At 52.2% G+C, this 26,672-nt stretch overlaps 2 protein-coding genes and 1 long non-coding RNA gene across 9 annotated transcripts; 2 read left to right on the top strand and 1 right to left on the bottom strand.

Annotated features, from left to right (window-relative positions):
* Window positions 1–1,195: 1,195 nt before the first annotated feature.
* On the top strand, window positions 1,196–18,743 carry LOC128105305 (dual specificity protein kinase CLK2-like). Its single transcript, XM_052730322.1, is given in 22 exon segments — window positions 1,196–1,395; window positions 3,172–3,303; window positions 3,503–3,672; window positions 5,066–5,294; window positions 5,976–6,063; window positions 6,412–6,478; window positions 6,644–6,760; window positions 9,206–9,372; window positions 10,044–10,138; window positions 10,794–10,923; window positions 11,013–11,095; window positions 11,255–11,334; window positions 11,508–11,598; window positions 13,842–13,919; window positions 14,979–15,107; window positions 15,189–15,306; window positions 16,625–16,753; window positions 17,073–17,209; window positions 17,211–17,233; window positions 17,334–17,435; window positions 17,899–18,016; window positions 18,287–18,743. Coding segments are annotated over 21 exon segments (2,307 nt in total). The 5' UTR covers window positions 1,196–1,395; window positions 3,172–3,294; the 3' UTR covers window positions 18,434–18,743.
* On the bottom strand, window positions 15,313–20,150 carry LOC128105306 (uncharacterized). The gene is made up of 3 exons (XR_008216306.1): window positions 20,022–20,150; window positions 18,745–18,970; window positions 15,313–15,535 (listed from the first exon to the last, which is right to left on the bottom strand). It is a non-coding gene; the product is annotated as an uncharacterized LOC128105306 (long non-coding RNA).
* Window positions 19,157–25,080, top strand: Entrep3 (endosomal transmembrane epsin interactor 3). 7 transcript variants are annotated; one of them, XM_052730314.1, is made up of 12 exons: window positions 19,157–19,955; window positions 20,157–20,213; window positions 20,421–20,543; window positions 20,638–20,757; window positions 20,948–21,055; window positions 21,518–21,693; window positions 21,826–21,925; window positions 22,535–22,604; window positions 22,820–23,368; window positions 23,880–23,948; window positions 24,028–24,281; window positions 24,362–25,080. In XM_052730314.1, the coding sequence occupies exons 1-12, from the start codon at window positions 19,710–19,712 to the stop codon at window positions 24,533–24,535; spliced, it is 2,046 nt and encodes a 681-aa protein (XP_052586274.1). In that variant the 5' UTR covers window positions 19,157–19,709; the 3' UTR covers window positions 24,536–25,080. The 7 variants fall into 7 exon arrangements, with proteins under 7 accessions (XP_052586274.1, XP_052586279.1, XP_052586276.1 ...); XM_052730319.1 differs by having other exon boundaries at window positions 24,061–24,281; XM_052730316.1 differs by having other exon boundaries at window positions 21,521–21,693.
* The last annotated feature ends 1,592 nt before the right edge of the window (window positions 25,081–26,672 follow it).

The following is a 26,672-nucleotide window of genomic DNA, read 5'->3' on the forward strand; positions in this document are numbered from 1 at the left end:
TGTGCCTGCTGAGAAATGAACCAGGTCTTTTGGTGGAGCAGCCAGTGCTCTTAACTGCTAAGCTATCTCTCCAGCTCCTCAAACAAACAAAGTTTGCTGTTAAGACAAGAATCTCAAGTATCCCCAGGATAGCTTTAAACTCACTACGTAGCCAAAGATAATCTTGAACCACTGATTCTCCTGCCTCTACTTCCTATGTCCTGGGATTGATTACATGTGTAAACTGTATGTGTGGCTCTGTCAACGGAACCACACCCTGAGCTAGTTTTTGAGACAATCTCAAATTTTTCCAAATCCTCCTGACTCAGCCTTCTGAAAGCTGAGATTATGGGCATTAGCCACCATGCTTAGCTTCGTGCTATTTTCTTTTTTTAATATTTAGTAAAGTGGGGCTGGAGAGATGGCTCGGTGGTTAGGAGTTAGAACTGCTCTTCCAGAGAACCCAGCACCCACATCTGACAGTTTCACAACTGCCTATAATTCCAGGTCCAGGGGATCCGAAGCCCTCTTCTGACCTCCATGAATACATGCATATACCCTGCTACAGACAAATAATTCAAGGTAAATCTAAAAACATAGAGAAGATTCAGTAAATATGTACTTAATACAAATTAGCTAAAACATCAGAGTTCCCCATTCTGGCCCCTAATTCTCCCCTTCTTCCCTGACCATGCACCTGCCCCAAACATAACAAAGAGGGACCTCTCCTTGCTGGCGTTGGGCAGCAGGAGGATGTATCTTCAAGCTATGCTTGAAGAATCTGACTTCACAAAGCCTCACTGGAGTCGATGCCCAATAGTGATACAATGTAAATAACAATCCTTTCCTTAAACCTCCAATATTAAATAAGCCACAAATGTCTTCAGGTGAAGAGCAAGAAGGAGGCATGGGAAAGGATAAGATGCGTAGAGGCCCAACAAACACGTGACAATCTCCTAGTGCCACCCGCCCCGAACCCACAGGTGCACCCAGATCTTTGCGGACTCCCGCGGGTGCCCGGGGAAGCCGAGGAGCACACCAAAAGGGCACGGTGAGCGAGGGCGGAGCCCATCAGAGTCTGGGAAGTGACGCAGGACGTGCGCGCGTACGTGCACGCGTGCGTGCTCGCTCACGGCAGCGGCGGCGGAGCGGAGAGGCCAGAGCCGGAGACCGAGCTGGGATCGGGCCCCGGGCGGGGGCGGTGCGAGAGGCGCCGAGCGGATCCTGGGGGCGGGGACGGAGCCCGGGCGGGCGGGACTGGAGCAGAGCCCGGGAACGGGGCGGGAGGTCCCAGGGCCCCGGGTTGGGGGGTGGAGCCGCACTTCGTCGCCGCGGGGGTGCCGGGACTCCGGCCGCAGTGCCGCCGCCATCACGGACTTCCTGTGGGACAAGCGCACGGGCCTCGCCGCCAGAACGGTGAGCGCGCGGGCTGACGGACCTTGGGGCCGCGGAAAGATGGCTCCCACCAGACGGGCGGCGACGGGATGAGGCGAAATTAGAGGAGTGTTGGGCTCTGGAAGCAGCAGAGTAGCGCGATGAGAGGGAGGAGGGAGGTCGACCGGCCGCGGTGGAGCGGCCAGACCTATAGTAAACTTGGGGGGAGCCGTAGAAGTGATGAGGAAGGGACAGGAGCGGCTCCAGACGTGCCAAAGTTGGACCGAGGGTTTAATGTGAACCGAGAAGTGTTACTTGAAGTGTACAGGAAGAGTTTGACTCTAGGGAATTGTTCTGGGTTTTCTGCGTAAGAAAGTGGAGAAACAAGAATTAGAAGTTGAGAAAGTTAGACTGGATTTGCTTTTCTAGGAGAGGCCCGAGTGACTTTGTTGGTAGGGTGTCCGAAGTGAGATGGCATTTATGTTAATCAAGTTAATCAAGATTGAGTTACCTGGGGAAGTCTCGGGCTTCCATCTTCTTGGTTTTCTGCCAGCCACTTTAGGCCAATGCACTATAGGTCACCTTCCTTAATTTAAGGAGGTTGGGAGGAAGTGGCCCAGGATGGCAACCAGATGTTAGAGTTAAACCTGCAGACCTCATGTTCGGAGTCCTGTACCAAGACTGCCCCTGAGACTCAGCTTTTCCTGGATTATGACAGTGATTTCGTTTCGATCTTTCCCGTTGGCCGTAAAATTACTCATAAACCTTAACCAGTCCAGTTTTATTTAATGGAAGCCCAGCTGTCAGCCAAGTAGTACTGATATTAGTTAAAAACTAGTTTTTAGGGTGTAGCTCACCTAGTATGCTTGAAGCCCTGGGTTGATCTCCCGCTCTGTGTAAAGCCAGGCATGAGACTGCTCTGTAATTCCTTAGAGGTTCAAGGCCATCCTGGGGTGCCATATCAAAATTGAGAACAGCCTAGGATATGTTAAGTCACACTTCTCACAAAAAAAAAATAAGCCAAGTGTGGTTGTGCAAGCCTTTCATCCTGGTACTCGGGAGGCAGTGACTAGCAAGATTTCTGAGTTCAAGTTCAGCCAGGTCTGTATAGCAAGTTCCAGGCCAGCCAGGGTTACGTAAAAAGACCTTGTCTCAAAAAAAAGCCAGGCTGTGGTAGCACACACTTTTAACCTCAGCATTTAGGAGGAATAGACAGTCGGATCTCTTGAGTTCCAGACCAGCCTAGTATACAGAGTTCCATGATAGCCAGAACTACAGAGAAGCCCTGTCTTGAAAAGCCAAAAAGAAAAGAAAAATCTCAGTTATTTTCTTTTTTTGTTTTGTTGTTGTTTTTGTTTTTTTGAGACAGGGTTTCTCAATGTAGTTTTGGTGCCTGTCCTGGTATCTGTCCTGGATCTTGCTCTGTAGACCAGGCTGGCCTTGAACTCACAGAGAACCACCTGCCTCTGCCTCTCGAGTGCTGGGATTAAAGGTGTGTGCCGCTGCCACCCGGCTCTCGTTATTATCTGCTTACTAAATGGTGGTGGTGGTGGGAATATACAGATGGACAACTACTTTGTGGTACTGTTTTACACCTTGGTCAGAGATTTGGCCAGATATGTGAGAAACATTTATAGGAACACACTCTGGTCCCTAAAACCTGCTAGTATTTGGTACCACTTATTTGTAAGATCCTGGGAAACTGAATTCCTGCCCTTGTGGTACTCCTAATCTAGTAGTGAGGGGTGGGATAAGATTTGCTGTTAATAACTTAAAAGAACTGTGTAAACTAAAGCTTTGTTTTGTTTGCTTGTGAAGAACTCAGGATGGCACAGCTGCATATCTTAGATGCAGCAGAGATGAACTGTGGCAATATTTATCAGTCACACACTTGTCATCTGTCATGAACTGTGGCTCAGACCTGAAGGTCTTCATGGAGCCATGTTTGAGGTAGAGCAATTGAATTTGACTTTCTTGAGTTTTCAGCCAAAATTCATAGGTGGCTGTATAGTCCATAAAGGAAAGGTTGTAAACCACGTCTGAGAAGTCTGTGTGATAAGAAGCATAAGAAGGCAGCTTTGTATCTTCAGAAGTATGCTTCTGAAGACTCCGAATGTTCCCTACCGTTCTGCTTTTCCTTCCCTTCCAGATGCCTCATCCCCGAAGGTACCATTCCTCAGAGCGCGGTAGCCGGGGGAGTTACCACGAACATTATCGGAGCCGAAAGCATAAGCGAAGAAGAAGTCGCTCCTGGTCAAGTAGCAGTGACCGGACGAGGCGGCGGCGGAGAGAGGACAGCTATCATGTTCGGTCCCGAAGGTGAGGCCTCAGGAAGAGAAGCTGATTCCAGGTCACTGGTTTATTCGTTTAGTCAATGAATGTTTATTAGTTACATGCTGAGGCCAGTGAGCTAAGCAGCTGGCTGAAGGTGACATGGGCTAGGTGTGTACTTCTGTGGCAGAGCATGTACTTAGCATGCATTTGGTCCTGGGTTCACTACCTGGCATTACAAAAAAAAAGTGTTGGTGGTATATACCTATACTTCCAGTTTGGGCTTCATACCGAGTTTGAGGCTAGCCTGATCTACACAGACTCAAAGAAATATATATAATATATATATTATATTTTTTTTTGGGGGGGGTGCTTTTGTAGAGGAAGTACTTAGGGATGGAAGCTATACCCACCAGGCATTGTTGGAATCCGTCTGGATGTGTATAATTAAGGGGAGGAAACTTCCCTTTTTTTCCTTCTTAAATTGTTTGTGTATGAGTATATTGCCTACATATCTGTCTTACATTTCATGCATCCCTGGTGCCCTCAGCAGTCAGAAGAGGGTATGGGATCCTGTGGAACTGGAGTTATAGATGGCTGTGAGCTTCCATGTGGGTGATAGAAATTGAACTCAGGTCCTCTGCAAGAGCAGCCAGTGCTCTTAACCATTGAGCTGTCTCTAGTCCTTTTCCTTTTGTTCTGAGACAAGGTGTTGCTGTGTAGCCCTGGCTGGCCTAGAACTTCCTTTGTAGATCAGGCTGGCCTTGAAATCACACGAATGTACCTGCTTCCTGCTGGAGCCCTGGGATTAGTGGTGTGTGCCACCATGCCTGACTCATGGAGAACTTTTTAAGAAAGGGATACCTAGGGCCGGGCAGTGGTGGCACATGCCTTTAATCCCAGCACTCAGGAGGCAGAGGAGGCAGGTGGGTCTCTGTGAGTTCGAGGCCAGCCTGGGCTACAGAGTGAGTTCCAGAAAAGGTTCCAAAGCTACACAGAGAAACCCTGTCTCGGAAAAAAAGGGGGGGGGGGCGGCGCGGGGGTGAGGATGATACCAAGCTTGCTGAGTGGGACAGATGAGAATCAGTAGTAGAAGTGAATGTCTTCAGGTGGCAGGGAAGTGCCTATCATGGGCTAATAACTAAAGAGAGCTCATGAGCTAACATGAAAGTTAGGTCTAATAATTCAGTGGTTGGATGGGAGCAAGGCCGGATTTCATTTGGGAACATTGTTCCCTTGTGTCGTTGGAGAGGAGGAGCCCCCAGAAGAGTTCTGCAGGTGCCTCTGGGCAGGGCTTGGTGACAGCAGGTGTGGGAGGCACCCTCTGCTTCCTCGTGTTACTCCTGTGTTGGTTTTTTCCCTAAGATAGGACCTTGTTGCGTGGTGTGCGAGGGCATGTGGCCTGGACTGACACTCCCAATGGGTATTGGTTATCTGACAGCAGCTATGATGATCATTCATCTGACCGGCGGGTATATGAGCGCCGGTACTGTGGCAGCTACAGGCACAATGACTATAGCCGGGACCGAGGAGAGGCCTACTACGACACAGACTTCCGGCATTCCTATGAGTACCATCGGGAGAACAGCAGTTACCGAAGCCAGCGCAGCAGCCGCAGGAAACACCGACGGCGGAGGAGACGGAGCCGCACGTTCAGCCGCTCATCTTCAGTGAGTGCCAGCCCAGGCCTTGCCTCTCCCATTCTTCTTCCGTCCCTCCAGGACCCTGATAAATAAAAAGTCCCCTTGTTCTCAGTCATGCTTTGGAGCATGAGCATTGAAGTGGGCACTGAGTGTGCCCACCCTCCTGGAAGATCTCCAACTCTTGAGGGGCCCCAGATCTACTTTGGGGATAAAAGGGCATGGGACCTTTATGCCCTAAGTGATAGATTGATATGTTGAGCTTGTGTTGGGAGCAGCTGCTCTGCCCAGAGGCCTCTATTTTGATGAGGACCTTGGTTTTGAAAGGCCTGTGTCTCCCAAGCCCTGGGCTCTGTGGCCCCTCAGCAAGCAAGTTTGGGTTGGAGGGCAAGGGAAGACTGCTGCTGCCTAGGAGGGTGCTTCATAGAGCATGGGGTTGTGGGTGACACTGGCAACATCATCACTCTTCTGCTCTGCCCTTGCCTCTCCCTGTCCTGATTTGGGTTTGGGGACTTGGGATTACGCGCCGCTCTCTCTTCTCACACCGATCCGCCTTACCGCATCTGACGTGTTCCCTTCCACTGTCCCCCATCATCGTCTGTCCCCCCTGGCTGGGCGCCTGTGACCGGTGACCCCTCCACCACCCACCCCGTCTCCCTCCGGCCCCTGATCCGACACCTGGCTTGCTCCGACCCCCCCACCCCCCGACAGCAGCACAGCAGCCGGAGAGCCAAGAGTGTAGAGGACGACGCTGAGGGCCACCTCATCTACCACGTCGGGGACTGGCTACAAGAGCGATGTACAAGCCAAATCGTAACAATCCTATAGCCTGTAATGGTCCCATAGCCATCCTAACGTCCCCTGCCAGCCCGAGTCACAGCCTCTTTCGCCTCTTCTCAGTGGTGTTGCTCATCTGGGTGGTTGAGTTGCTGTGGAGAATTGACCTGTCGTCCACTCCCAGCTCTCATGGCCCCTGGGTTAAAGGTGGTGGGAGTCACACAGGGGTTTTCTTCCCCTGCAGCCATCTGTATCTGTTCCCCTTCCTTCATCTCCTCCCCCCAGGTTGCTGTGCCCTGTTCTCTTCCAGTTCATCTCATTCCCCCCTTTTCTCCCTCCCTCTCCCCGACCCTGCTTTCTTTCATTTCAGATGAGATTGTAAGCACCTTAGGAGAAGGGACCTTTGGCCGTGTCGTGCAGTGTGTGGACCATCGCAGGTAACCGCTGGCCTGCTGCTTCCTCCACATCTGATAGGCATGGAAGAGTATGAGGGCATCAGACATGTTTGCAGCTTAGACAGACAGAATTTCTTAGTACTTAAACCGACCCATTCAGTGTGAGATGTCCTTGAACCCGACAAAAGCCTCCCTGTTGACCTACAGGGGCGGAGCAAGAGTTGCCCTGAAGATCATTAAGAACGTGGAGAAGTACAAGGAAGCGGCACGACTGGAGATCAACGTGCTGGAGAAAATCAACGAGAAAGACCCTGACAACAAGAAGTAAGCAGAGGAGTGTGGGAGGAGGCTGAGAGGCTCTCCCTCCAGAAGGAAGAAGGTTCCAGACTCGGCTAGGCAGGCAGGAGAGTGTAGACTGGCCTTGAATTCACAGAGATCCTCCTGCCTCTGCCTCCTGAGTGCTCTGATTAATGGCGTGCACCACCACACCCAACCCATTCAACTTTTGATCACATGAGAGTAGTAGACCATTAGGATAGACCTGTGACATTCTTAATCCACTCCCCTTGTTTTTATGACATGTAGATTGCTCTGCAATCTGGGAATGCACCTGGCAGTGGTGAGCATCACTATTGATGATGCAGGCCTGTAATCCAGCCACTTGGGAGAAGAGGAAAAGACAGATTGGAAGCACAAAGCCTGCCTGGGCTACAAAGCAAGCTCAAGGTGGCCTGGGCAATTTAGTAAGACCTTTTCTCACAACCGAAAAAGGTGCTGGAGAGGTAACTAGGGATGGAGTACCAGCCAACTGTTTTACAGAGTCCTAAATTCAAACCCCAGTACAACACACAGACATGTACAATTTGTTCAGGAAGCTGAGGCAGGAGAATCAGAAGTTTGAGACTAGGGCTGGAGAGGTTCTCAGCAGTTAAGAGTCCATATTACCATTGGATAGGACCTGAGTTTAGTTTCTAGCACCCGTAGAGAAGCGCACAGTATTTCTGGAAGCTAGGCAGTGGTGGCACATGCATTGAGGCAGAGGCTGGCGGATTTCTGAGTTCACGGCCAGCATGGTGTACAGAGTGAGTTCCAGGATAGCTAAGGCCATGCAGAGAAACCCTGTCTCAAAAAAAAAAAAAAAAAAAACCAGCCGGGTGGTGGTGGTGCACGCCTTTAATCCCAGCATTCGGGAGGCAGAGGCAGGCGGATCTCTGAGTTGAAGGCAAACCTAGTCTGTAGAGTGAGTTCCAGTACAGGCACCAAAGCTACACAGAGAAACCTTGTCTCGAAAAAACAAAAATAGCTCTAGGGAAACCCAGCACCTCGGGCCTCCTCAGAAATCTGCAGTCACGTGCACATAACTCACACACACAATTAAAAAAATCTTTAAATGAAAATGTGGGGCTGGTAGTGGTAGACCCTTGATGGGATGTGAAAGGATTTGATCCTGAGCATTAACTGAAGAGCGACAGGCTGTAGGACTTGGTTGAGACTGTGGGTATTTATGCGGTTCACACACAATTGAGGGGCTGAACTTGCATAAAACTGTTATGCAGAAGTTTGATTATTTTATTTGTTTTTCAGATTGTGGATATTTTTGGTTTTTTTTGTTGTTGTTGTTGTTTTGGTTTTGGTTTTGGTTGGTTGGTGGTTTTATTTTTAGGCAGTATCTCATTGTAGTCCAGGCTAGTTTCTCCTCAGCCTTGTAGCCAAAGGCAGGAATAATCTTGAACTCTTGATCCTCTTGACTTAACCTAGAATTATAGAGGTGTCCCACTGCACTGAATTATATGTGGTGTACCAGGTATTAGACTGTACATGCTAGGCAAGTATTTCCCCAACTGAGCTGTATCCCCAACCCAGAGAAGACTTAACAAACCGTCAGTGTAAGCTTGGGCAGCCCCATGGCTGAGAGTAAGTTTCAGGCAGTAGGGCTGGAATGCAGCGGCTTAAGAGTGTGAGACCAGGATGAGCCACATAGGAGTTTCCAGATCAGGCTGGGCTACGGTAGGACCCAGACTTAACAAAAAAGGTGGCTTTGGTAATTGAGAATCCGCATTGTTTGGGATTTGGTGCTGATACCTTTTCAGCAAATAGTTGGGGGCGGGATTGGTTTTTGTTGGTTTGTTTGAGACAGGGTCATGCTACGTAGCCCAAGCTGGCCTCAAATTCATGATGATTCCCCTGCCTCAGTTCCTGAGTGCTCTGATGCACGAGTGCACCACCACACCCTGCTTAACAAATAGATTTGTTCTCCTTGTTTTGAGGGTTGGGGATTGAATGTGAGCAAGTTCTGTATTCCTGAATTACAGCTGCAGTGTAGCCAATAGGTTTTGAACTGCTTAAAATGTCTGGGAGTTTGGCAGGTAGCGCTTTTCGGTTCTTCAAAAAAAGCCATTCTCTAGCTGAACTGAATTTTGTTAATTTTATTATTTTTTTCTTAAGTGACAGGGTATCATGTAGCCCAGGCTATCCTCAAGCTCACTGTGTAGTTGAAGATGACCTTGAGTTTATGATTCTCCTGCCTCCACCTCCCAACTGCTGAGATTACAGGTTCATGCCATCATAACTGTAACATGTAATGCTGCAGATTGAACCTTGGGCCTTGTGCATGCTAAGTAGGTGCTCTACCAAGTGAGCTACATTGCTAACCTTTATTAACTGGCATGTCTGTATACAACTGTGGAATCAACAACTGCAGTCCCTCCTTGTGGTGGGTGGTGGGTGGTGGGAGCTTGTTAGCCATCCAGCTTCCCCATTTTTTCCCAGCCTCTGTGTCCAGATGTTTGACTGGTTTGACTTCCATGGCCACATGTGCATCTCCTTTGAGCTTCTGGGCCTTAGCACCTTCGATTTCCTCAAAGACAACAACTACCTGCCCTACCCCATCCACCAAGTGCGCCACATGGCCTTCCAGCTCTGCCAGGCCGTCAAGTGTGAGTGGGGTGGGCTGAGGCGGACTCTGGGGCAGCGCTTCCTTCCATCAGACCTCTTCTGTGTACTTGTGTGCTGGGCAAGCCCCTAGCCTGTCAGTGTGCCAGCACACCTGGGGCTGTCTTGACATCTCTTCTAACTTCTTGACTGATGTCGTTATCATCATGATTGCTCTTAGTCCACATGACAGCACTCAGTGTCTTTGCCTCATCCCTTCTTTCTTGGAGAAGTGCTGGACAGCAAGCACAAAAGTCCTCTTGCTAGAGTCTTAGGTCTGTGTAATAAAGTGCTTTTTACACGAAGCAGATGGGAGAACACTGAACCATTCGGCTTAGGTGCCAGCTTCAGAATGCAGAGGATTTGTTTTTCTGCATCTTCACAGTGATGCAGTTTTAATTAATGGAGTTTGCAGAATGTCTGATAATTGCGTAGATCAAAGTCAAGACCAAACAAAAAGTCGCACTTTAGCGCGCTGCTGCTTTTCCATCAGATGAACTGTATGTGCATTTTCTATCACTCAGGGTAGAGCCTAGGTCAGGCAGGGCAGAAAGTAGTCCCAGTGGAGTCTGGGCCTGCCTCCTCACCAGCTTTGTCCATGGTACTCAGTCGGGTCAGCTGATGCCAGTTAGCGCTAGCCACCTGGATCTAGCCTGATCTAGCCTTCTCCCCGCAGTCCTCCATGATAACAAGTTGACACATACGGACCTCAAACCTGAAAATATTCTGTTTGTGAATTCAGACTACGAACTCACCTACAACCTAGAGAAGGTAAGATGGACAGGGCCCACCCTCTGTCCAAAGGGGCAGCACCTGGGCACTTGGCTTTTGGTTAGCTCTTTGTGTTCTCCCTTTTACTAGTTTCTCCCTGTCTGGCTCCAGCTGGGTAAAACCAGCGTACCACAATAAGTCAAGAGGGAACAATTTAAGAAGACTTACATAGAAAGACAGTTGGTCAAGTTTCCTAACAGGGTGAAAATGTCCACACTCCCTTTTTTAGATGTGTATTTCTGTGTGGTAGGAAAACTCTGCTTGGCAGCTTGAGGTCTCAGCACCGAAGGTCCTCTTCACCCTTTGTTACATAGTACAGATTTTCAGAACAGTACAGCAGACACTTGAGTCCAGTCTTCGGACACTTGGAGACTTCCATATTATTCCATAATCATTTCTTAGCCTTTTTCCTTTCCTACTCTTAAAGTCCTATGCTGGCACATGCCTGTAATCCCAGCACTTGGGAGGCTCTGAGGCAGGAGGATTGCTGCAGGTTCAAAGCCTGACTGGGGTACAAGTGAAATCCTGTTTTAAACAAACAACAACAAAATACCAGGAGCCCGATTTTCCTGAGTATATGGGAACAGGACTCAGGCTCCCTCGTCTGCGGATCTCGGTTTGGACAGAGGTTCATTCCCACTTGCTTTGCTCCTAGAAGCGAGATGAGCGCAGTGTGAAGAGCACAGCTGTGCGGGTGGTGGACTTCGGCAGTGCCACCTTTGACCATGAACACCATAGCACCATTGTCTCCACTCGCCATTACCGAGCCCCAGAGGTCATCCTCGGTAAGGGAGCTCAGGGCTGCCCAGCGTGTGAGGTGATGTGAGGGTGGCGTATCTTACGCATCCTAATACCTCTTGCTCTCACCACGCAGAGCTGGGCTGGTCACAACCGTGTGATGTGTGGAGCATAGGCTGCATCACCTTTGAGTACTACGTCGGCTTCACCCTCTTCCAGGTAAGTGGAGGGGGGTTACTAGGCCACCCCACATTCTTCTGCCTGGTTTCTTGATCTGCTGAGGACATACCTGCTACTCAGTCCTCCACATCGCCATCTGGCAACCAGTCCCCAGCATTCCTTCTGAGTGCCGGGCTGAGATCTACCTTTGTTTCCCAGACCCATGACAACAGAGAACATCTAGCCATGATGGAAAGGATCCTGGGTCCTATCCCTTCTCGGATGATCCGAAAGACAAGGTGAACCTGAGCAGGAGGGGCTTACCCTTTCCTGTCCGTGGAATTGGTCTGTTGCACACCATTTTCTTTTTCTCATTGATAGTCCCTAGCCCCCGCTTTCACATGGTCAAACAAGGGAACGCAGCTCATAAAAGGGGAACCTTTTTATGCAACAACCTCCCCTTCCCCTCTAGAAAACAGAAATATTTTTATCGGGGTCGCCTGGATTGGGATGAGAACACATCGGCTGGGCGCTACGTTCGTGAAAACTGCAAGCCACTGCGGGTGAGCCTGGCCAGGGGTACATATTGTCCACAATCTAAAGGTTGCGTCCTTCTTAGGGTGGTTTGCCCCTGGAATGGATTTTATAAGCAGAAGGTTAGGACAGGAGGGGAGGGGAAAGAAGATGATCTGATCAACAGTGGAGAGAGACGGGAATGGTTTCACAGAGGCAGGGAGGTTAGCTAGCCTAACTCGAGACAGACAGATCAAAGCAGAGTCAGGAAAGAATAAGCTACCTTTGAAGAGCTTACGTTTTAATGTGAGCTAAAGAAGAGTCATGAAGTTGACAGGGATTACAAGTAAGACTATAAAGGAGGAATTGTGCTAGTAGGGAGTTTGAGCTGTAAAATCAGAAACATTGGTCAAAATGTGGTTGTGGTAAGGTAGCATTCAAATTGAATGCAAACTGAGCCAGAAAGGGAAGGTAGGGCTTGAAAGGAGGCAGAAGGCTCGGGATGATGGCACAGGTTTGTAATCCCAGCACTTGGGAGGCTGAGGTCAGAGAATATTGAGTTCAAAGTCAACTGCAGTGCGTAGTTACAGAACAGCCTGGGCTACGTGGAGACCCTATCTTAAAAGGAGAATGGAAAGGAAAGAAAGAATAAAAGTTATGAGGCTTTCCCTTATTCCTGCCCTCCACCAGCGGTATCTGACCTCAGAGGCAGAGGAACATCACCAGCTCTTCGATCTGATTGAAAGTATGCTAGAGTATGAGCCTGCTAAGCGGCTGACCTTAGGTGAAGCCCTTCAGCACCCTTTCTTCGCCTGCCTTCGGACTGAGCCACCCAACACCAAGTTGTGGGACTCCAGTCGGGATATCAGTCGGTGACAATCAGGCCTTGGACCCCCTGCTTCTTGTGCAGCAGTGGGTGTCCAGTCCAGGACACTGGTGCTTTTTTATACACGAGAACAGAGCCAGAACTCGCCTCCTCTCCTGCCCCTGGCTCCTTTATACCTGTAAATATGTGAAATAGTGTATATATGACAGAACTTGTACCTATCACTTCAACCCCTGCCTTGTATATACTGCTCTTTACACTCTTCCAACCTCATCTGCCCCTCATGTGGAGTTGGATGGGGGCAGAATGAGGTAACCAGGTGGTGTCTACCCATGTTTTATAAGGGATTTTGTACAGTCTTTGTGAAATAAAATTACATGCTTCATCTGACCCCCATCCCTGGAATTTGAGGTTCAAGGGTACTGGGGTAACGGGGTAAGACGAGTGGTAGCCATTCTGAATTTGGGTACAAGGGTCCAAAGGCAGAGCCTCTTTCCCCTGCCAGGTTAGAGCCAGACTGATTTCAAATGCACTTTGTATTCAAAGGTAGTGAAGATTGAAACAAATACAATCAGGTAGAACTTGTGTGATCTGGAGTAGCTGGTGTTGGGAAATAGCTTTGACCCTTTAAATAAGTGGACATGTGACGGTAGCAATGAGGCTGTCCCCTCTAATAGAACCCGAACCCCATATAGAAAACTCAGTCTCCCGCCACTGGCCAGTGCAGGGATTTCCCATCAGTGCTGCTTGACGTGAGGCTACCTGGGATAAGTAGTTCTTTCCTGCTAGAAGTCACGTGGGTGGAAGTGCGGCGCTAGGCTGCTGAGACTGGCTGAGTGTTATCACGTGAGGTACTTCCCGCTTTAGGTTTTTTTTTTAACGCAGGCGCAGTTCGCTACTACTGCGGGAATCTAGGTGACTCTTCCGGTTGGTTCAGCCAATTGGCGCACAGAGAAGCGGGTGGACCGAGCGCACCGGAGGGAGTTTTCGGGGCCTCCGCCGCTGTACTGCCGCGGCAGGGGCGTGGAGGGCAGGGGCGGCCGGGCTCAGTTGCAAACATGGCTCAGAGCAGAGATGGCGACAACCCATTCCCCGACTCCGGCGAGCTTGACAATCCCTTTCAGGTGACTTGCGCCGGCCTCTTGGGGCAGTCTTTTTTCCCAGTTCTATGGGGTCGGACTGCTATTCCCATCCGTGACATTTGACCCAGGGAAGGAGTGTCGCTACGTAGAGGTGACGGTAGCTCCAGACCAGTGAGCATTTGGGGGGGCTAAGGGGAAGTGGGCTCTGCCGAGTGGGTAATGAGTGGGTTCTAGCAGTGTAGGGTGATGATGGACTTGAAGGCAAATGCTGGGGACAACGGCGTAGCGCCGAGGGCTCAGTACCTGGAGCCACGAGCAGTTTCAGGAAGTTCCTAGGAATTCCCTTGGCACCGACTGCCCGCTGAGCCCCAGTCTCTGCTCTCAGGACCCGGCTGTGATCCAGCACCGACCCAACCAGCAGTATGCCACGCTTGATGTCTACAACCCTTTTGAGAACCGAGAGGTGAGCAGGAGCACAGGATAGCAGGGAAGGGGGTGTGCCTTACGCTCGGGGTGTCCATGCTGGGTTGGTTGGTTGGTTGGTTTATATATGCAGAGAAAAGATGAAGTGCTGTGCTTTTTAACGCACCTAGAGACGCCAGTCAGGGCAACGGTGCCATCTAGTTTTGATGAAAAGTCAGTCTAGGGAGGACCTTCGGTCTGTGGAAAGACTTACCTGAAGTGAATCAAGGTTGGGGCTAGTCAGGGTTGAGAAACCTGCTGAGGTGTGCGATGAGAGGCCAAACTATGAGGAGGACTTGTAGAAACTGGTTATTAGAAGGAGTTAAAGGGGGAGCTATGGGGATGTAGCTCAGCTGGGAGAGTGCTTGCTATCAAGTGCACTGCCCTGGATTGCTCCACAGCACTCCATAAACTGTGTGGTGACACGGGTGTGTGATCCTAGCACGTGAGAGGTACAGGCAGGAGTGTTAGAAGTCGAGGGTCATCCTTGGCTAGTACCAAGTTGTCTCGGGGAGGGGGGAAAGGGATGGCTTAGTTGGGAAAGGCTCAGCTTGTTTCCTAGACTAACAAGCTGCGTTCAGTCCCCCAAGAACAATGTGATGCAGAAGAACGCAAGTTCCCACTGCTTGTCCTCTGACCTCCACATCATACCACACACGAACTCACACACAGTGAGTACATGAATGTAATTTTTAAAGTTGAAAAACTTGAGGTGATACGTGGATAAATGCTTTAAGGTGTTGCTGAAGCATCGGATAACAGGCTGTGGCCAGGCCTGCTGCAGGTCCTGAAAGAATTGTCCAATTTAAATTCACACATGGCACAGGGCTGTCAATCCCAGTGCTTTGACTGAGGCAGGAGGATTGCAAGTCCTAGACCAGCCCAAATGCCTGTTGTTTCAAAAAGAAAACAAAACAAACAACGAGGAGGTTCCTAACCTGTAGGAGAAGAGCTGCTGATGTGGGTGATGCGTTCTGGTTGCAGATGATGTCAAGCAGACTAGATCATGGTGTTGTTACAAGGGCTTAGCTGATCTCAAAGGCTTGTTTGTTTCCAACAGCCCCCACCAGCCTATGAGCCTCCTGCTCCAGTCCCAGCCCCGCTGCCTCCACCTTCAGCTCCCTCTGTACAGCCCTCGAGAAAGCTCAGCCCCACAGAGCCCAAGAACTACGGCTCCTACAGCACCCAGGTAAGGGGTGTGCCGGGGCAAGGAAAGAAGCCTGGGCTGGGTAGGCCTGGACTCACATACGCCTCTGTGCATGCTCTGTAGGCTTCTGCCGCAGCAGCCACCGCTGAGCTACTCAAGAAGCAGGAGGAGCTCAACCGGAAGGCAGAGGAGTTGGACCGCCGGGAGCGAGAGCTGCAGCATGTTGCCCTGGGAGGCACAGGTAGCAAGTGGTCCTGGTTAGCGGGAGAAAGAGCGCTTGACAGTTTGGGAGGAGCTGCAGAAACATCTTTTGTTTGTTTGGTTTTTCCAGTCGGGGTTTCTCTGTGTAACTGTCCTAGCTGTCCTGGATCTCGCTCTGTAGACCAGGCTGGCCTCAAACTCAGAGAGATCCTCCTGCCTCCGCCTCCGCCTCCTGAGTGCTGGGATTAAAGGCGCGCGCCACCACCGCCCTGTTCACAAAAACATCTTGAGAACATCAATCAATTCATCCATCAATCAGATTGTTAAAACTGAGTTATAATTTAAGTTGGCACTGCTTCTTAGCCATGGGCCCTTAAGCAGTTACATAATGGGTTTTTTAAAGATTTACTTTTTTTTTTTTTTTTTTTGGTTTTTCGAGACAGGGTTTCTCTGTATAGCTTTGCGCCTTTCCTGGAACTCGCTTTGGAGACCAGGCTGGCCTCGAACTCACAGAGATCCGCCTGCCTCTGCCTCCCGAGTGCTGGGATTAAAGGCGTGCACCACCACCGCCCGCCCAAGATTTACTTATAATATCTTTAGTTTATGCGTATGAGTGTTTTGCCTGCATGTATGTAAATGCATCCATATGTGTGCAGTGTCCATGGAGGCCAGAAGAGGGCAGTAGACACACCTCCACACGCCCACCCCCACTGGAGCCGGGGTTACATGATGTAAACCCCCGTGTGGGTGCTGGGAACCAAACCCTGCACCTGTGCTGAAGCAGCCAGTGCTCCTAACCACAGCGCCATCTCTCCAGCCCTTGGGTGATAATCTTAGAAATCCCACCACTGAGCTATGCCCCAACCATTTGGTACTCCACCCCACCCCACCCCCAGGGCCTTGTGCTTGCTAGGCAAGCACTCTACCGCTAAGCTAAATCCCCAACCCCATTTGGTACTTTATAGTGAGCGCTTCAGTTTCCTATTTTCTAAAACCTTCTTCTCGTTTTACAAAGCAGGAAACTGTGAGGGTCGAATAGAATCACCTTTGCAGAGTCCACGGCATGACCCTCAGATATTTCCAGTAACTGTTCGCTTACTAATTCCTTTTCTGTTCTTTGTTCTGTGTTGGAAGAGTCTTCCTGTGTAGACCAGGCTGAGCTGGAACTTTCTGTCCTCCGGCCTCAGCCTCCTCGGTGTGGGGTGATAGGCATGCTCTGCTGTGCCTACTGCTTTCCACTTTGTTTCTTTGGACCCGTGATTGAGAGGCCTTAGGAGTGTGTGTGTGTGTGTGTGGGGGGGTGTCCCTTACTGATTTGCACTCATTTTTGAGGTCTTCCTCCTGTTTTTCCCTTACAGCTCGACAGAACAACTGGCCTCCCCTACCATCTTTTTGCCCAGTTCAGCCTTGCTTTTTCCAGGACATCTCCATGGAGATCCCCCAAGAATTTCAGAAGACAGTATCCACCATGTACTACCTCTGGATGTGTGAGTGTGAGAAGTCTTTGGGAGACATTACAGATCCATCTGTTAAATGCCCCAGAACACACTCTGACGTTTCTTCAAGAACCTTTGGGTTACTCTTCTCATTGTGTGTGTTCTTAGGCCCCCTTTCCCTCTGTCACCGTCCATAAATGGATTCTGAATTCTTGCAAATTTGTTTTCACGGAGATCATGTCTGATCTGTGGGGTTGATTCTCCAGGGCGTGGGCCCATCCTCTCATGCTGCCGCCACACTGGGGAGGCATGTTTGATAGGCTTCATTGCATTCCAGCAAGTCCCTTCACCCTGTCCCTCTGCCCCTCAGGCAGCACTTTGGCTCTTCTCCTGAACTTCCTAGCCTGCCTGGCCAGGTTCTGTGTGGACGCCAGCAGCGGCTCAGGCTTTGGACTGTCCATGCTCTGGCTCCTCCTTTTCACTCCCTGCTCCTTTGTCTGCTGGTACCCGCCCGATGTATAAGGCCTTCCGGTAAGTGACGGGGCGTGGCGGATCTGCAGTGGCTCCTGAGGCCGCCCCTCCAACCCTAATCTTCTAACTCTCCCACACTTTGCTTTTTTTCTCTTTACAGGAGTGACAGTTCATTCAATTTCTTCGTTTTTTTCTTCATTTTCTTCGTCCAGGATGTGTTCTTTGTCCTCCAGGCCATTGGCATCCCAGGGTGGGGCTTCAGGTGTGTGAGTTGCCATCTGTCCTCCCCCACCTCCTCCCCCCACTCCAGGCAATTCAGTTATAAGGTAGAGTTGTCTTATACCCACAAGCAAAAGGGCATGTGGGCTTTCTCCAGAGAGGCTAATTGAGCAAGAAGTCAAGATACTTGGCTAGAGAACCCAGAGAACTCTAGACAGGCAGCAACTGAAAAGAGGTCTTCCTGGGGAGGCCATGTCATCACAGTGGAAAAAAGGGAGCACTCTCAAGAGAGAAAATTCTCTTCTGAAGGAGGAGCCAGGAGAGTTGGGAGCTAATGCTTCAGAAGTGAGTTAGAAATGTGAAGAGAGTAGATGTAATGGGACTGGTTCATAGAATGCCGCCATATTGACAGAGGAGTGAGCACTGATGGGCATACCCAGTGAACAGTGGGGAAACAGAGCCCCTGCGGAGGGCAGCCCCTCCTCACCAGCACTCTTCCCTCACAGTGGCTGGGTCTCTGCCATCGTGGTGCTGAGAAACAACACAGTGGTGGCTGTGCTCATGCTGCTGGTTGCCCTGCTCTTCACCGGTGTCGCTGTGCTGGGAATTGTGATGCTGAAGCGGGTGAGGGACTGGGTGGAAGTGGGGGTGGGGCCTGATCGTGAGTCCCTAGGGGGTACAGAGTGGAACATTAGGAAGGAACTGGGGCAGGACAGCAGAGGGGCGGGTTCTCAACTAATGGACTTGCTTGGGTGAGGGAATGTATGTGTTTGGAGGGAGTGCCATCCCAGAAGGGAAGCCAGAGCAGCAGGCTGGTGAGTGGTGGTGGTGTCAGCTTGGGGTGGGGTAGGAGGGACTTGCCTACGTTGTAATGTCTCTGCCATCTTCTTGCAGATCCATTCCTTGTACCGCCGAACGGGCGCCAGCTTCCAGAAAGCCCAGCAAGAATTTGCTGCTGGTGTCTTCTCCAACCCAGCGGTTCGAACTGCCGCTGCCAATGCAGCTGCAGGGGCTGCTGAAAATGCCTTCAGGGCCCCATGACCGCCACTGGGAGGCCCTGACCCTGCCACCTGTGGGAACTAAGATAGTCCCTGTCCCTGAAGTCTCTGGGATTCAGGGAGGCATTGCTACTTAATGACTTCTATGGGGCTCTTAATTCCACAGCCATGAGGCCAAGCCTGAGTCGGAGGTGTGGGAGCCCACTGCGACTCGGTCATTACTTGCCTTTGTCCCCCATCTGACAACACGCCGCGCCTCTCACACACCCCAAGCCCAGTTTCCCTGCTGTGCCAAGGATGTCTCTTCCGTTATTTAAATTAAAAAAGAAAAAAAAAAGTGTAACTGAAACTTACCCATTTCCTGGATCTTTACTGGAGATTAGGACTTTTGAAAGTGTTGAGAGGGGGACTGGAGTGGAAAGACAGACGGCAGTGTCTACAGGAGAGGCTGCACTAAACAAACTGGGTGGGATGACAGGAGGCCTGCGACACGGGGAGCCTCAGCTCAGTCAGTTGCCACCCCTTCCCATTGATGATGGGCAGTCAGCCACCTCTGCGGAGAACTCTGCATCCTGGGAACCTGAGGTGTTGGGTAGGGTGAAAAATGGGCACAGAAATGATCCTTGACCAGCCAGGCTTCAGGACGAGGCTAGGGTTGCAGGAGGGCCTCTCCCTATCTCCTCCCCTCTCCAGGGTTGCTTTCGGACTACAGCTCCCGGGATGCATTGCACCAGCCACCACACCCCTCCTCCGCACCACGCACCATCCCCCACCCTCCCACCCCGCCTCTAGAGCCTGACCTGCTGCAGCTGGAGGAGCTAAGGGAGCAGAGCGTGGTGGGGAGGGGAGCGGGCCTCGGGACCCTGGAGACAGTTTCCGCGGCCTCTCCCCACCAGGCGGCCCCGGATCACCAAAGGCACCTCTAGTCCCTGCATGCAGACCTTCCTCCTCCGCTGTAGACTTTGCATCCCTCTTTGCCCTCCCCACCCTTCCCTGGGCTCCGGAAAGCTCCTCTATCTTCAGTCTGGGATCAGCCCTTCTCGGCACCCCTCTTCATTAAGGAAATGCAATGAGCCGGTGCCCTCGCGTCCTCATCGCTGCCCCGGGCACGGTACCCGTCTGGTGGTGGGGAGGGAGCCCCTCACTGTCCCTTCGTGACGCCCCTCCTTTGGGCCTTCCTCCAGCTAGCGTCCCTGGGCGATGCCCCAGAGGACCTAGCCAGGAGGTGGGCTTTACAGCAAGGGCGCTGGAAAGGATAAAGAACGGGGCTTTGGGCACCTCTGAGATGCTCCCAAGTATCAAGGGGGGCCGAGCGAGGTATGGGCAACCGGGCGCCAGGCATGATGCCCTCGCCTAGTGACTCCAGCCGCTCGCTGACCAGCCGGCCCAGTACCCGGGGCCTTACCCATCTCCGCCTCCACCGACCCTGGCTGCAGGCCCTGCTCACGCTGGGGCTGGCCCAGGTGCTCTTGGGCATCCTGGTGGTAACCTTCAGCATGGTGGCCTCCTCTGTCACCACCACCGAGAGCATCAAGAGGTCCTGCCCGTCTTGGGCTGGGTTCTCGGTGAGTTGGGTAAAGAGTGCACAGTAGTGGGGTGGGAAAAGCTGCTCAGGCCCCACCCCTCCTCACCTGCAAGCCTACAAGCTTGTTTTTCCTTCCTCTCCCGGTCCTCTCCCTCCTTGCAGGGCTGGGTGCATCCTGTGGCGAGGGGTTCTCTCAGGTGCTCCCCCTGCCAGGCTAAGCTTGTACCCACTCTGTCCCTAGCTGGCGTTCTCCGGGTTGGTTGGCATTGTGTCCTGGAAGCGTCCATTCACTCTAGTGGTAGGTGCCAAGGCCCAATGCCCACTGGGAGGCAGGTGCTCAACACCAGAGGGGATAGATACCCTTTATGCCCTCAGGAAAGGAATTGGTTTTCCAGTTGGTGCTAGACTGGCCGAAGGTGTCTCTTAGGAAAAGAGGGTGCCTCATTCTGTGGAAGAGGAGTGCTGGTGAAGGTCCCAGCCCTGAGGTGACATCCTCTTCCCCCAGATCTCGTTCTTCTCCCTGCTTTCGGTGCTCTGTGTCATGCTCAGCATGGCTGGCTCTGTTCTCTCCTGTAAGAACGCTCAGCTGGCTCGGGACTTCCGAGAATGCTCCATGGTGAGATTTGAGGTGGGAGGCCTAGAAAGGACTGGTTAGGGGAGGTGTGGGGGACCCCCGAGTTTGCTCTGATCCAGGCTGCCTTGCCCTTTCCACTCCCACACAGGAAGGGAAGGTCTGCGTGTGCTGCCCCCCAATTCCTCTACACAGACCCTGCCCACAGTGGGGCCAGGAGCTGAAAGTCGCCCTTAACTCCACCTGTGATGAAGCGCGAGGGGCCCTCAAGGTGAACATGCGCCCCCCCCCCCCCCGCACCCCCATTCCTGCCTCCTCCACTATCATCCCGGTTCTCCTCCTTGCCTCCTCTCTGGGGGTTCTCAAAGGCTCCAGTGTCGGGGGTTGACCCCTCCCGGGCCCTGTACTCCTCACCGTCATCATCATCGTCGTCGTCATCATCGATGTCTTTCCTTCTCCAGAACTTGCTCTTCAGTGTCTGTGGCCTCACCATCTGTGCCGCAATAATCTGCACCCTGTCAGCTATTGTCTGCTGTGTCCAGATCTTCTCCCTGGATCTGGTGCATATGGTGAGAAGGAGGCAAGGCCCAAGCCCACAGGGCTGGTGGCAGGCAGCGGGGGTGGTGGGGGGGGGGGTGCTGGGACTGGGCTTGGACTTGCAAAGCAGTCGCTACAGGTCTGGGTTTTTGAGCTTGGGGCTCTGGGTCACCTGAGGATATTTATTACAGAGATGTGGGGGGCCAAAGGGAGTGGGGAGGACTGGATGGGGTGAGATCAAGAAGGTCCCAGATGGAAGTAGGGGTAAAGGATGGACAGTCCTGTGGTGACAGCAAGCAGGTGATAATTATGGATAGATGTGAAACTAAAAGAGAGATTGGTGGGTAGAGCCAGAGCTGGAGGTGCCGAGTGGGCACAGGTTGAAGAAGCAACTGGGTGTGGTTCTGAAGGCTTGGAACTGGATCTTCCTAGTGGCGTTAGGACCATAAAAATAGCAGAAAGGAAAGAAATTTGAAACCAGGCTTGCTCCCCAGCAGCTGGCCCCTGAACGCTCAGTCTCAGGCCCTCTAGGGCCCCTGGCTTGCACATCGTCGCCTCCAGCTCCTCTACTCCACACCATGCTGGACCTGGAGGAGTTTGTCCCACCTGTGCCCCCTCCACCCTACTATCCTCCAGAGTATACCTGCAGTTCAGAAACAGACGCACAAAGGTAAGACTGGGTGAGGTCTTGCTGGGGACCCGAGGAGGAGGAGGACTGGGGCTGGGCCTGGATTGGTGGGGAGGCATAGATGTGGAGTAGGAGCTATTTTCCAGGCCCTGATCCTCTCCCTCATCCTGCCAGCATCACATATAATGGCTCCATGGATAGCCCAGTGCCCTTGTACCCTACTGATTGCCCTCCTTCTTACGAGGCCGTCATGGGGCTAAGAAGAGACAGCCAGGTAAGGAGAGGGCTCGGTGCAGCTGGGAGCAGTAGAGAGAGCCTGGAAAGCTGCTTGATTTAGGATGCCAACAGTTCCCATGATCTCTGTAGCACACCCACCTCATCTTTGATCTGCCCTAGAGCTGCTGAGGTGGGTGGGAGATGGACTAGTATTCCTCTATTAAAGATGTGCTGCTGGGTAGGATGGTTCACTCCTGTAATCCTAGCACTGGGGAGGCAGAAGCAGTAAGTGCTACAAGATCGAGGGCAACCTGGTCTACTTAGAGAGTTCTAGGCCCACCAGGGCTTCAGTGACCTTGTCTCAAAAGATAAAGACAAGGAAACTAATGGCCTCACAAGTGACGCATGCAAAGCCAACTGTGGTGGCATATGCCTATCAATGCAGCACTTGGGAAGTGGAGGCAGCAGGATTAGGAGTTCAAAGGCTAGCCTAGGCTACTCAGCAAACCCTGTCTCCAAAAAACCAACCAACCAACCAACAAAAATCAGCTAACTCATACAGAGTGACGAAGCTGGTCTAGACTCTAGTCTCCAGAGCTCTTTCCAGTGCATAGGAATGGTCATGCCAGTGTGAAGGGCTGGACTTTCGATCCTGTGTCTTCTGCAGGCCACTCTGTTTGATCCTCAGCTTCATGACGGCTCCTGTGTCTGTGAGCGGGTGGCCTCCATTGTAGATGGTGAGCAGAGTCGGGTTGGAGGGGACCAGGGCAGGGTGGGGCCATAAGGAGGGAAAAACAAGGTTGAGCTCAGCTGATGGTTCGGAGTTGGAGACTGTGGCCTCTTAGAACCCTGGGCCTGTCTCCTTGAGGATAACGCTGGAGTCAGACTGGCTCATGAAGAGCAGGTGCCCTCCTGCAGCCCTACCTTGCGCTCTGTCCCTTGCCACCCACAGTGTCCATGGACAGCGGGTCCCTGGTGTTATCGGCCATCGGCGACCTCCCGGGGGGCTCCAGCCCCTCAGAAGACTCATGCCTGCTGGAACTCCAGGGCTCTGTGCGCTCTGTCGATTACGTGCTCTTCCGCTCCATCCAGCGCAGCCGAGCAGGCTACTGCCTTAGCCTGGACTGCGGCCTGCGGGGCCCCTTCGAAGACAGCCCCCTGCCACGGCGGCCCCCACGGGCTGCCCGCTCCTATTCCTGCTCGGCCCCTGAGGCCCCACCCCCGCTGGGTGCCCCCACGGCTGCCCGCAGTTGCCACCGGCTGGAGGGCTGGCCGCCCTGGGTGGGACCGTGCTTCCCGGAGCTGAGGCGGCGGGTCCCCAGGGGAGGCAGCCGCTCCGCTGCACCCCCTCCTGCCCGAGCCCCAGCTCGACGCTTCAGCGATAGCTCAGGTTCCCTCACCCCACCCGGGCACCGGCCTCCTCACCGGACACCCCCGCCACCACTGCTGCTGCCCAGGTCTCACAGCGACCCGGGCATCACCACCACCTCCAGCGACACTGGTGAGCCACACACCCTCCCCTGCTTCAGGGAAGGGTGACCGCTAGGATGGGGACCCTGTGAGGTTCCTGAGGGGGGACGAAGGTGATGTACTCCTGCGGTGCCCATCCTGAGTACTCACCTCTGAGGGACAGAGGCCTCGGGGCTAACCAGGAGGAGGACTTGGTTCCTGAAACCATGTCCGCAGCGCCTAAGCCTGGGCTGCATAACCGCTCGGGTATAGAAACAGATCAACCGACATAGTTCAGGGTCACACAGGAAGTGCCCCAGGTCCCATCTGGGGACCCTAGACAGAGCTGGGGGGCCACAGCAGTGAAGGACAGCACTGGGGAGCCCATCTTCCTGCGTTACACCGTCTAGTTGTGGGCAGAAGTGATTGCCCCTTGAATGGCGATGGAGTGCAGAACCAGGAGAATCCCCTTGAGCCTGGGCGCTCACGGGGTGGTGGGGGGTGCGTGGGAGGAGAGGCGTGTTCATGTAGCGCTCACGCCGGTCCTTTTTTCCTCTCCCCAGCTGACTTCAGGGACCTTTATACCAAAGTGCTTGAGGAAGAAGCTGCCTCCATCTCCTCCGCAGACACAGGTCAGGCGTGTGGCGGGCGGCTGGCGGGTGTGGCCCCTGCGTGGCCTGCACACCTTCCCTGCTTACTCTGTCTCTGCAGGGCTCTGCTCTGAAGCCTGCCTTTTCCGCCTAGCCCGCTGCCCTTCCCCCAAGCTGCTACGTGCCCGCTCGGCTGAGAAACGCCGCCCAGTGCCCACCTTCCAGAAGGTCCCCCTGCCTTCAGGTCCTGCACCTGCCCACTCTCTAGGGGACCTGAAAGGAAGCTGGCCGGGCCGAGGCCTGGTCACTCGTTTCCTCCAGCTGTCCAGGAAGTCCCCGGATCCCGCCGGGACGGCAGCCCATGGCCATAAGCAGGTATGTGTCAGAGGAGCCAGGAGACATCACTGGGCCTTAGGTTGGCCCGTACCCATGCCCTCTTCCGTGCCCCCTTCCAGGTGCGCAGGAACCCGTGGGGACGGCCAGGTCGGGAGAGCCTCCACCTACGCAGCTGTGGTGATTTGAGCTCCGGCTCCTCCCTGAGGCGACTCCTCTCCGGCCGCCGGCTGGAGCAAGGCGTCCGCCCACACAGCCTCAGCCTCAATGGAGGCAGCCGAGAGACTGGGTTCTGATTCCGGATGGTACCAATGAACAGATCCAGATGAAGGCTGGAGGCACGGGCCGTCGACTGGTTGGGACCAGCAGCCCTGTGTACTGGCTGGCTCAAAAAGAAACCCGCTGTATACCCTCCCAAGGCGTCCCCTTCCTGCCTGCCTTTGGGGGCTCCGCTGCTTGCCTCTGTCCCTCTGGAGGGCAGAGCTTCTGCCCTGTGCTGCATGGGTGTTGAAGCTGTGGAAGGAGACGCCCCCCGCTTACAGCGTTGATGGAAGAACCTTAGTAAACTCCCCCAGCATGAGCGTGCCTCTTTCTGGTAGTCCATGGCACTGTATGGGGGGCAAAGGGATGAGTATTTGAGATCAGGTTGATTTGTGCCTTGACATGTGGTGGTAGGCGGGCAAGAAGAGACAGGAATCTAGGTGGCTTTGGGCTCTGCCACCTCCTGCTGCATGACCTCGGGCAAGTTAGTTAACCTTAATTGCCTGACCTGTGAAACATTGTGAACGTGAATGTTTGTAACACTGAGTAAGCCTTCAATAAATTTCAGTTTCTCCCTTTTCTTTTGGACTGTTCTGTTGTTTAAGCAGACTTGGAGTTTATTAAAGACATTTTAACGTAGAGGGTTTTTTTTTTTTCTTGGTTTGTTTTGTTTTGTTTAGGCAAGGTTTCTTTATATAGCCCTGGCAGCCCTGAAACTCACTATGTGGACCAGGCTGACCTTGAACTCACAGAGATACCCCTGCCTCTGCCCCCCAAGTGCTGAGATTAAAAGTATGTACCACCATGCCTAGCTTTTTAGCATAGATCTTAAGCACAGAAGTTAATAAAGGGATGCTCAGAGAAGGGAGGGAGGGGCTGGAGAGACTGCTCGGTGGTTAAGAGCACTGGCTGATTTGTAGCAGGCCAGAATTCCTAGCAGCCACGTATCAGCTAATAATCATCTGTAGTTCTATTCTTAGGGGCCTCATGCCCTCTAGTTTCCTTGGGCATCAAGCATGGTACACATACTTGTGATATTTTATTTGTATGTTAATAAAGTTTGCCTAGAGATCAGAGGTCATAGCCAGCCATAAACAAAAGTCAGGTGTTGGTAGCACACGCCCTTAATCCAATCACATGTCAGGCAGAGTCTCTGTGCGTTCAAGGACACAGCCAAGCGTGGTGACACACACCTTTAATCCCAGTGCCAACCATAGAGACCTGGAGGTCTGCACAGACCAGCAGTGTGGCTGGGCTAAGCCAATGAGAAGGCAGAACAGCAAGGCAATAAAGTTAGAAGAAGCTGGCTCTCTTGGGAAGCTATGGCGGCGTGGTGAGCTAAGGTTAGCTGGTGGTTCTCACTATTTCTCTGATCTCTATGGCTTTCACCCCTGTATTTGGCTCCGTGTTTCTTATTTAATAAGACTGTTCAGAAATTCATCTACACATACTTACATGAAGGCAAAATACTCATAAACATAGTTTCTTTGAAGAGCTGGGCAGTGGTGGCACACGCCCTTAATCCCAGCACTCAGGAGGTAGAGGTAGGCAGATCTCTGAGTTCGAGGCCAGCCTGGGCTACAGATTTAGTTACAGGATAGCCAGGGCTATACGGAGAAACTCTTGTCTTGAAAAACCAAAAATAAAAAGGTTTCTTTAAAAATGCAGTAAGATACCCCTGTGTGTGGTGTGGGTTTCTCAGGAGAGCTACTCCCGGACTCTTGCTTGTCAGGCCCAACAACATCTATGCTCCATGTGAGAACACTCAAGGCATATTTGCAGAAACCATTTTGTATCTCTATTCTTTTTTCTTTTTTGAGGGGGTTCTTTTTTGTTGGTTGTTTTGAGAGACAGGGTCTCATGTTGCCCAGAAGGATCTCAGAGTTACTGTGTGGCTAAGGATGACTTTGAATTTTTTATTATTTTTTTTTTTTAGAATCACGTGTGTGTGTGTGTGTGTGTGTGTGTGTGTGTGTGTGTGTGTGTGTGTGCGCATGCGCGTGTGCTTGTGCACACACCTGTGGTATATGGGCATGTATACCACAGCATAAGTGTGGAAGTCAGAGGACAGTTTTGTGAAGTCAGTTCTTTCCTTCCACTTTTATGTGGGTGGGTTCTGGGAACTTGCAGGAGGCCGTGGGAATATACAGCAAGTGACACCTAGTGTTTAAC

This window comes from Peromyscus californicus, unplaced genomic scaffold, assembly GCF_007827085.1.
Source record: "Peromyscus californicus insignis strain IS unplaced genomic scaffold, ASM782708v3 Scaffold_9__1_contigs__length_137607984, whole genome shotgun sequence".
NCBI lineage: Eukaryota > Metazoa > Chordata > Mammalia > Rodentia > Cricetidae > Peromyscus > Peromyscus californicus.

Excerpts from the sequence above, each read along its gene's own strand:
- Entrep3 (XM_052730314.1), top strand. The coding sequence starts at position 19,710 with ATGGGCAACCGGGCGCCAGGCATGATGCCCTCGCCTAGTGACTCCAGC. Across the intron at positions 21,056-21,517 it reads CCCTGGATCTGGTGCATATG|CAGCTGGCCCCTGAACGCTC; the intron begins GTGAGAAGGAGG and ends CTTGCTCCCCAG. Across the intron at positions 21,926-22,534 it reads GGCTAAGAAGAGACAGCCAG|GCCACTCTGTTTGATCCTCA; the intron begins GTAAGGAGAGGG and ends TGTCTTCTGCAG.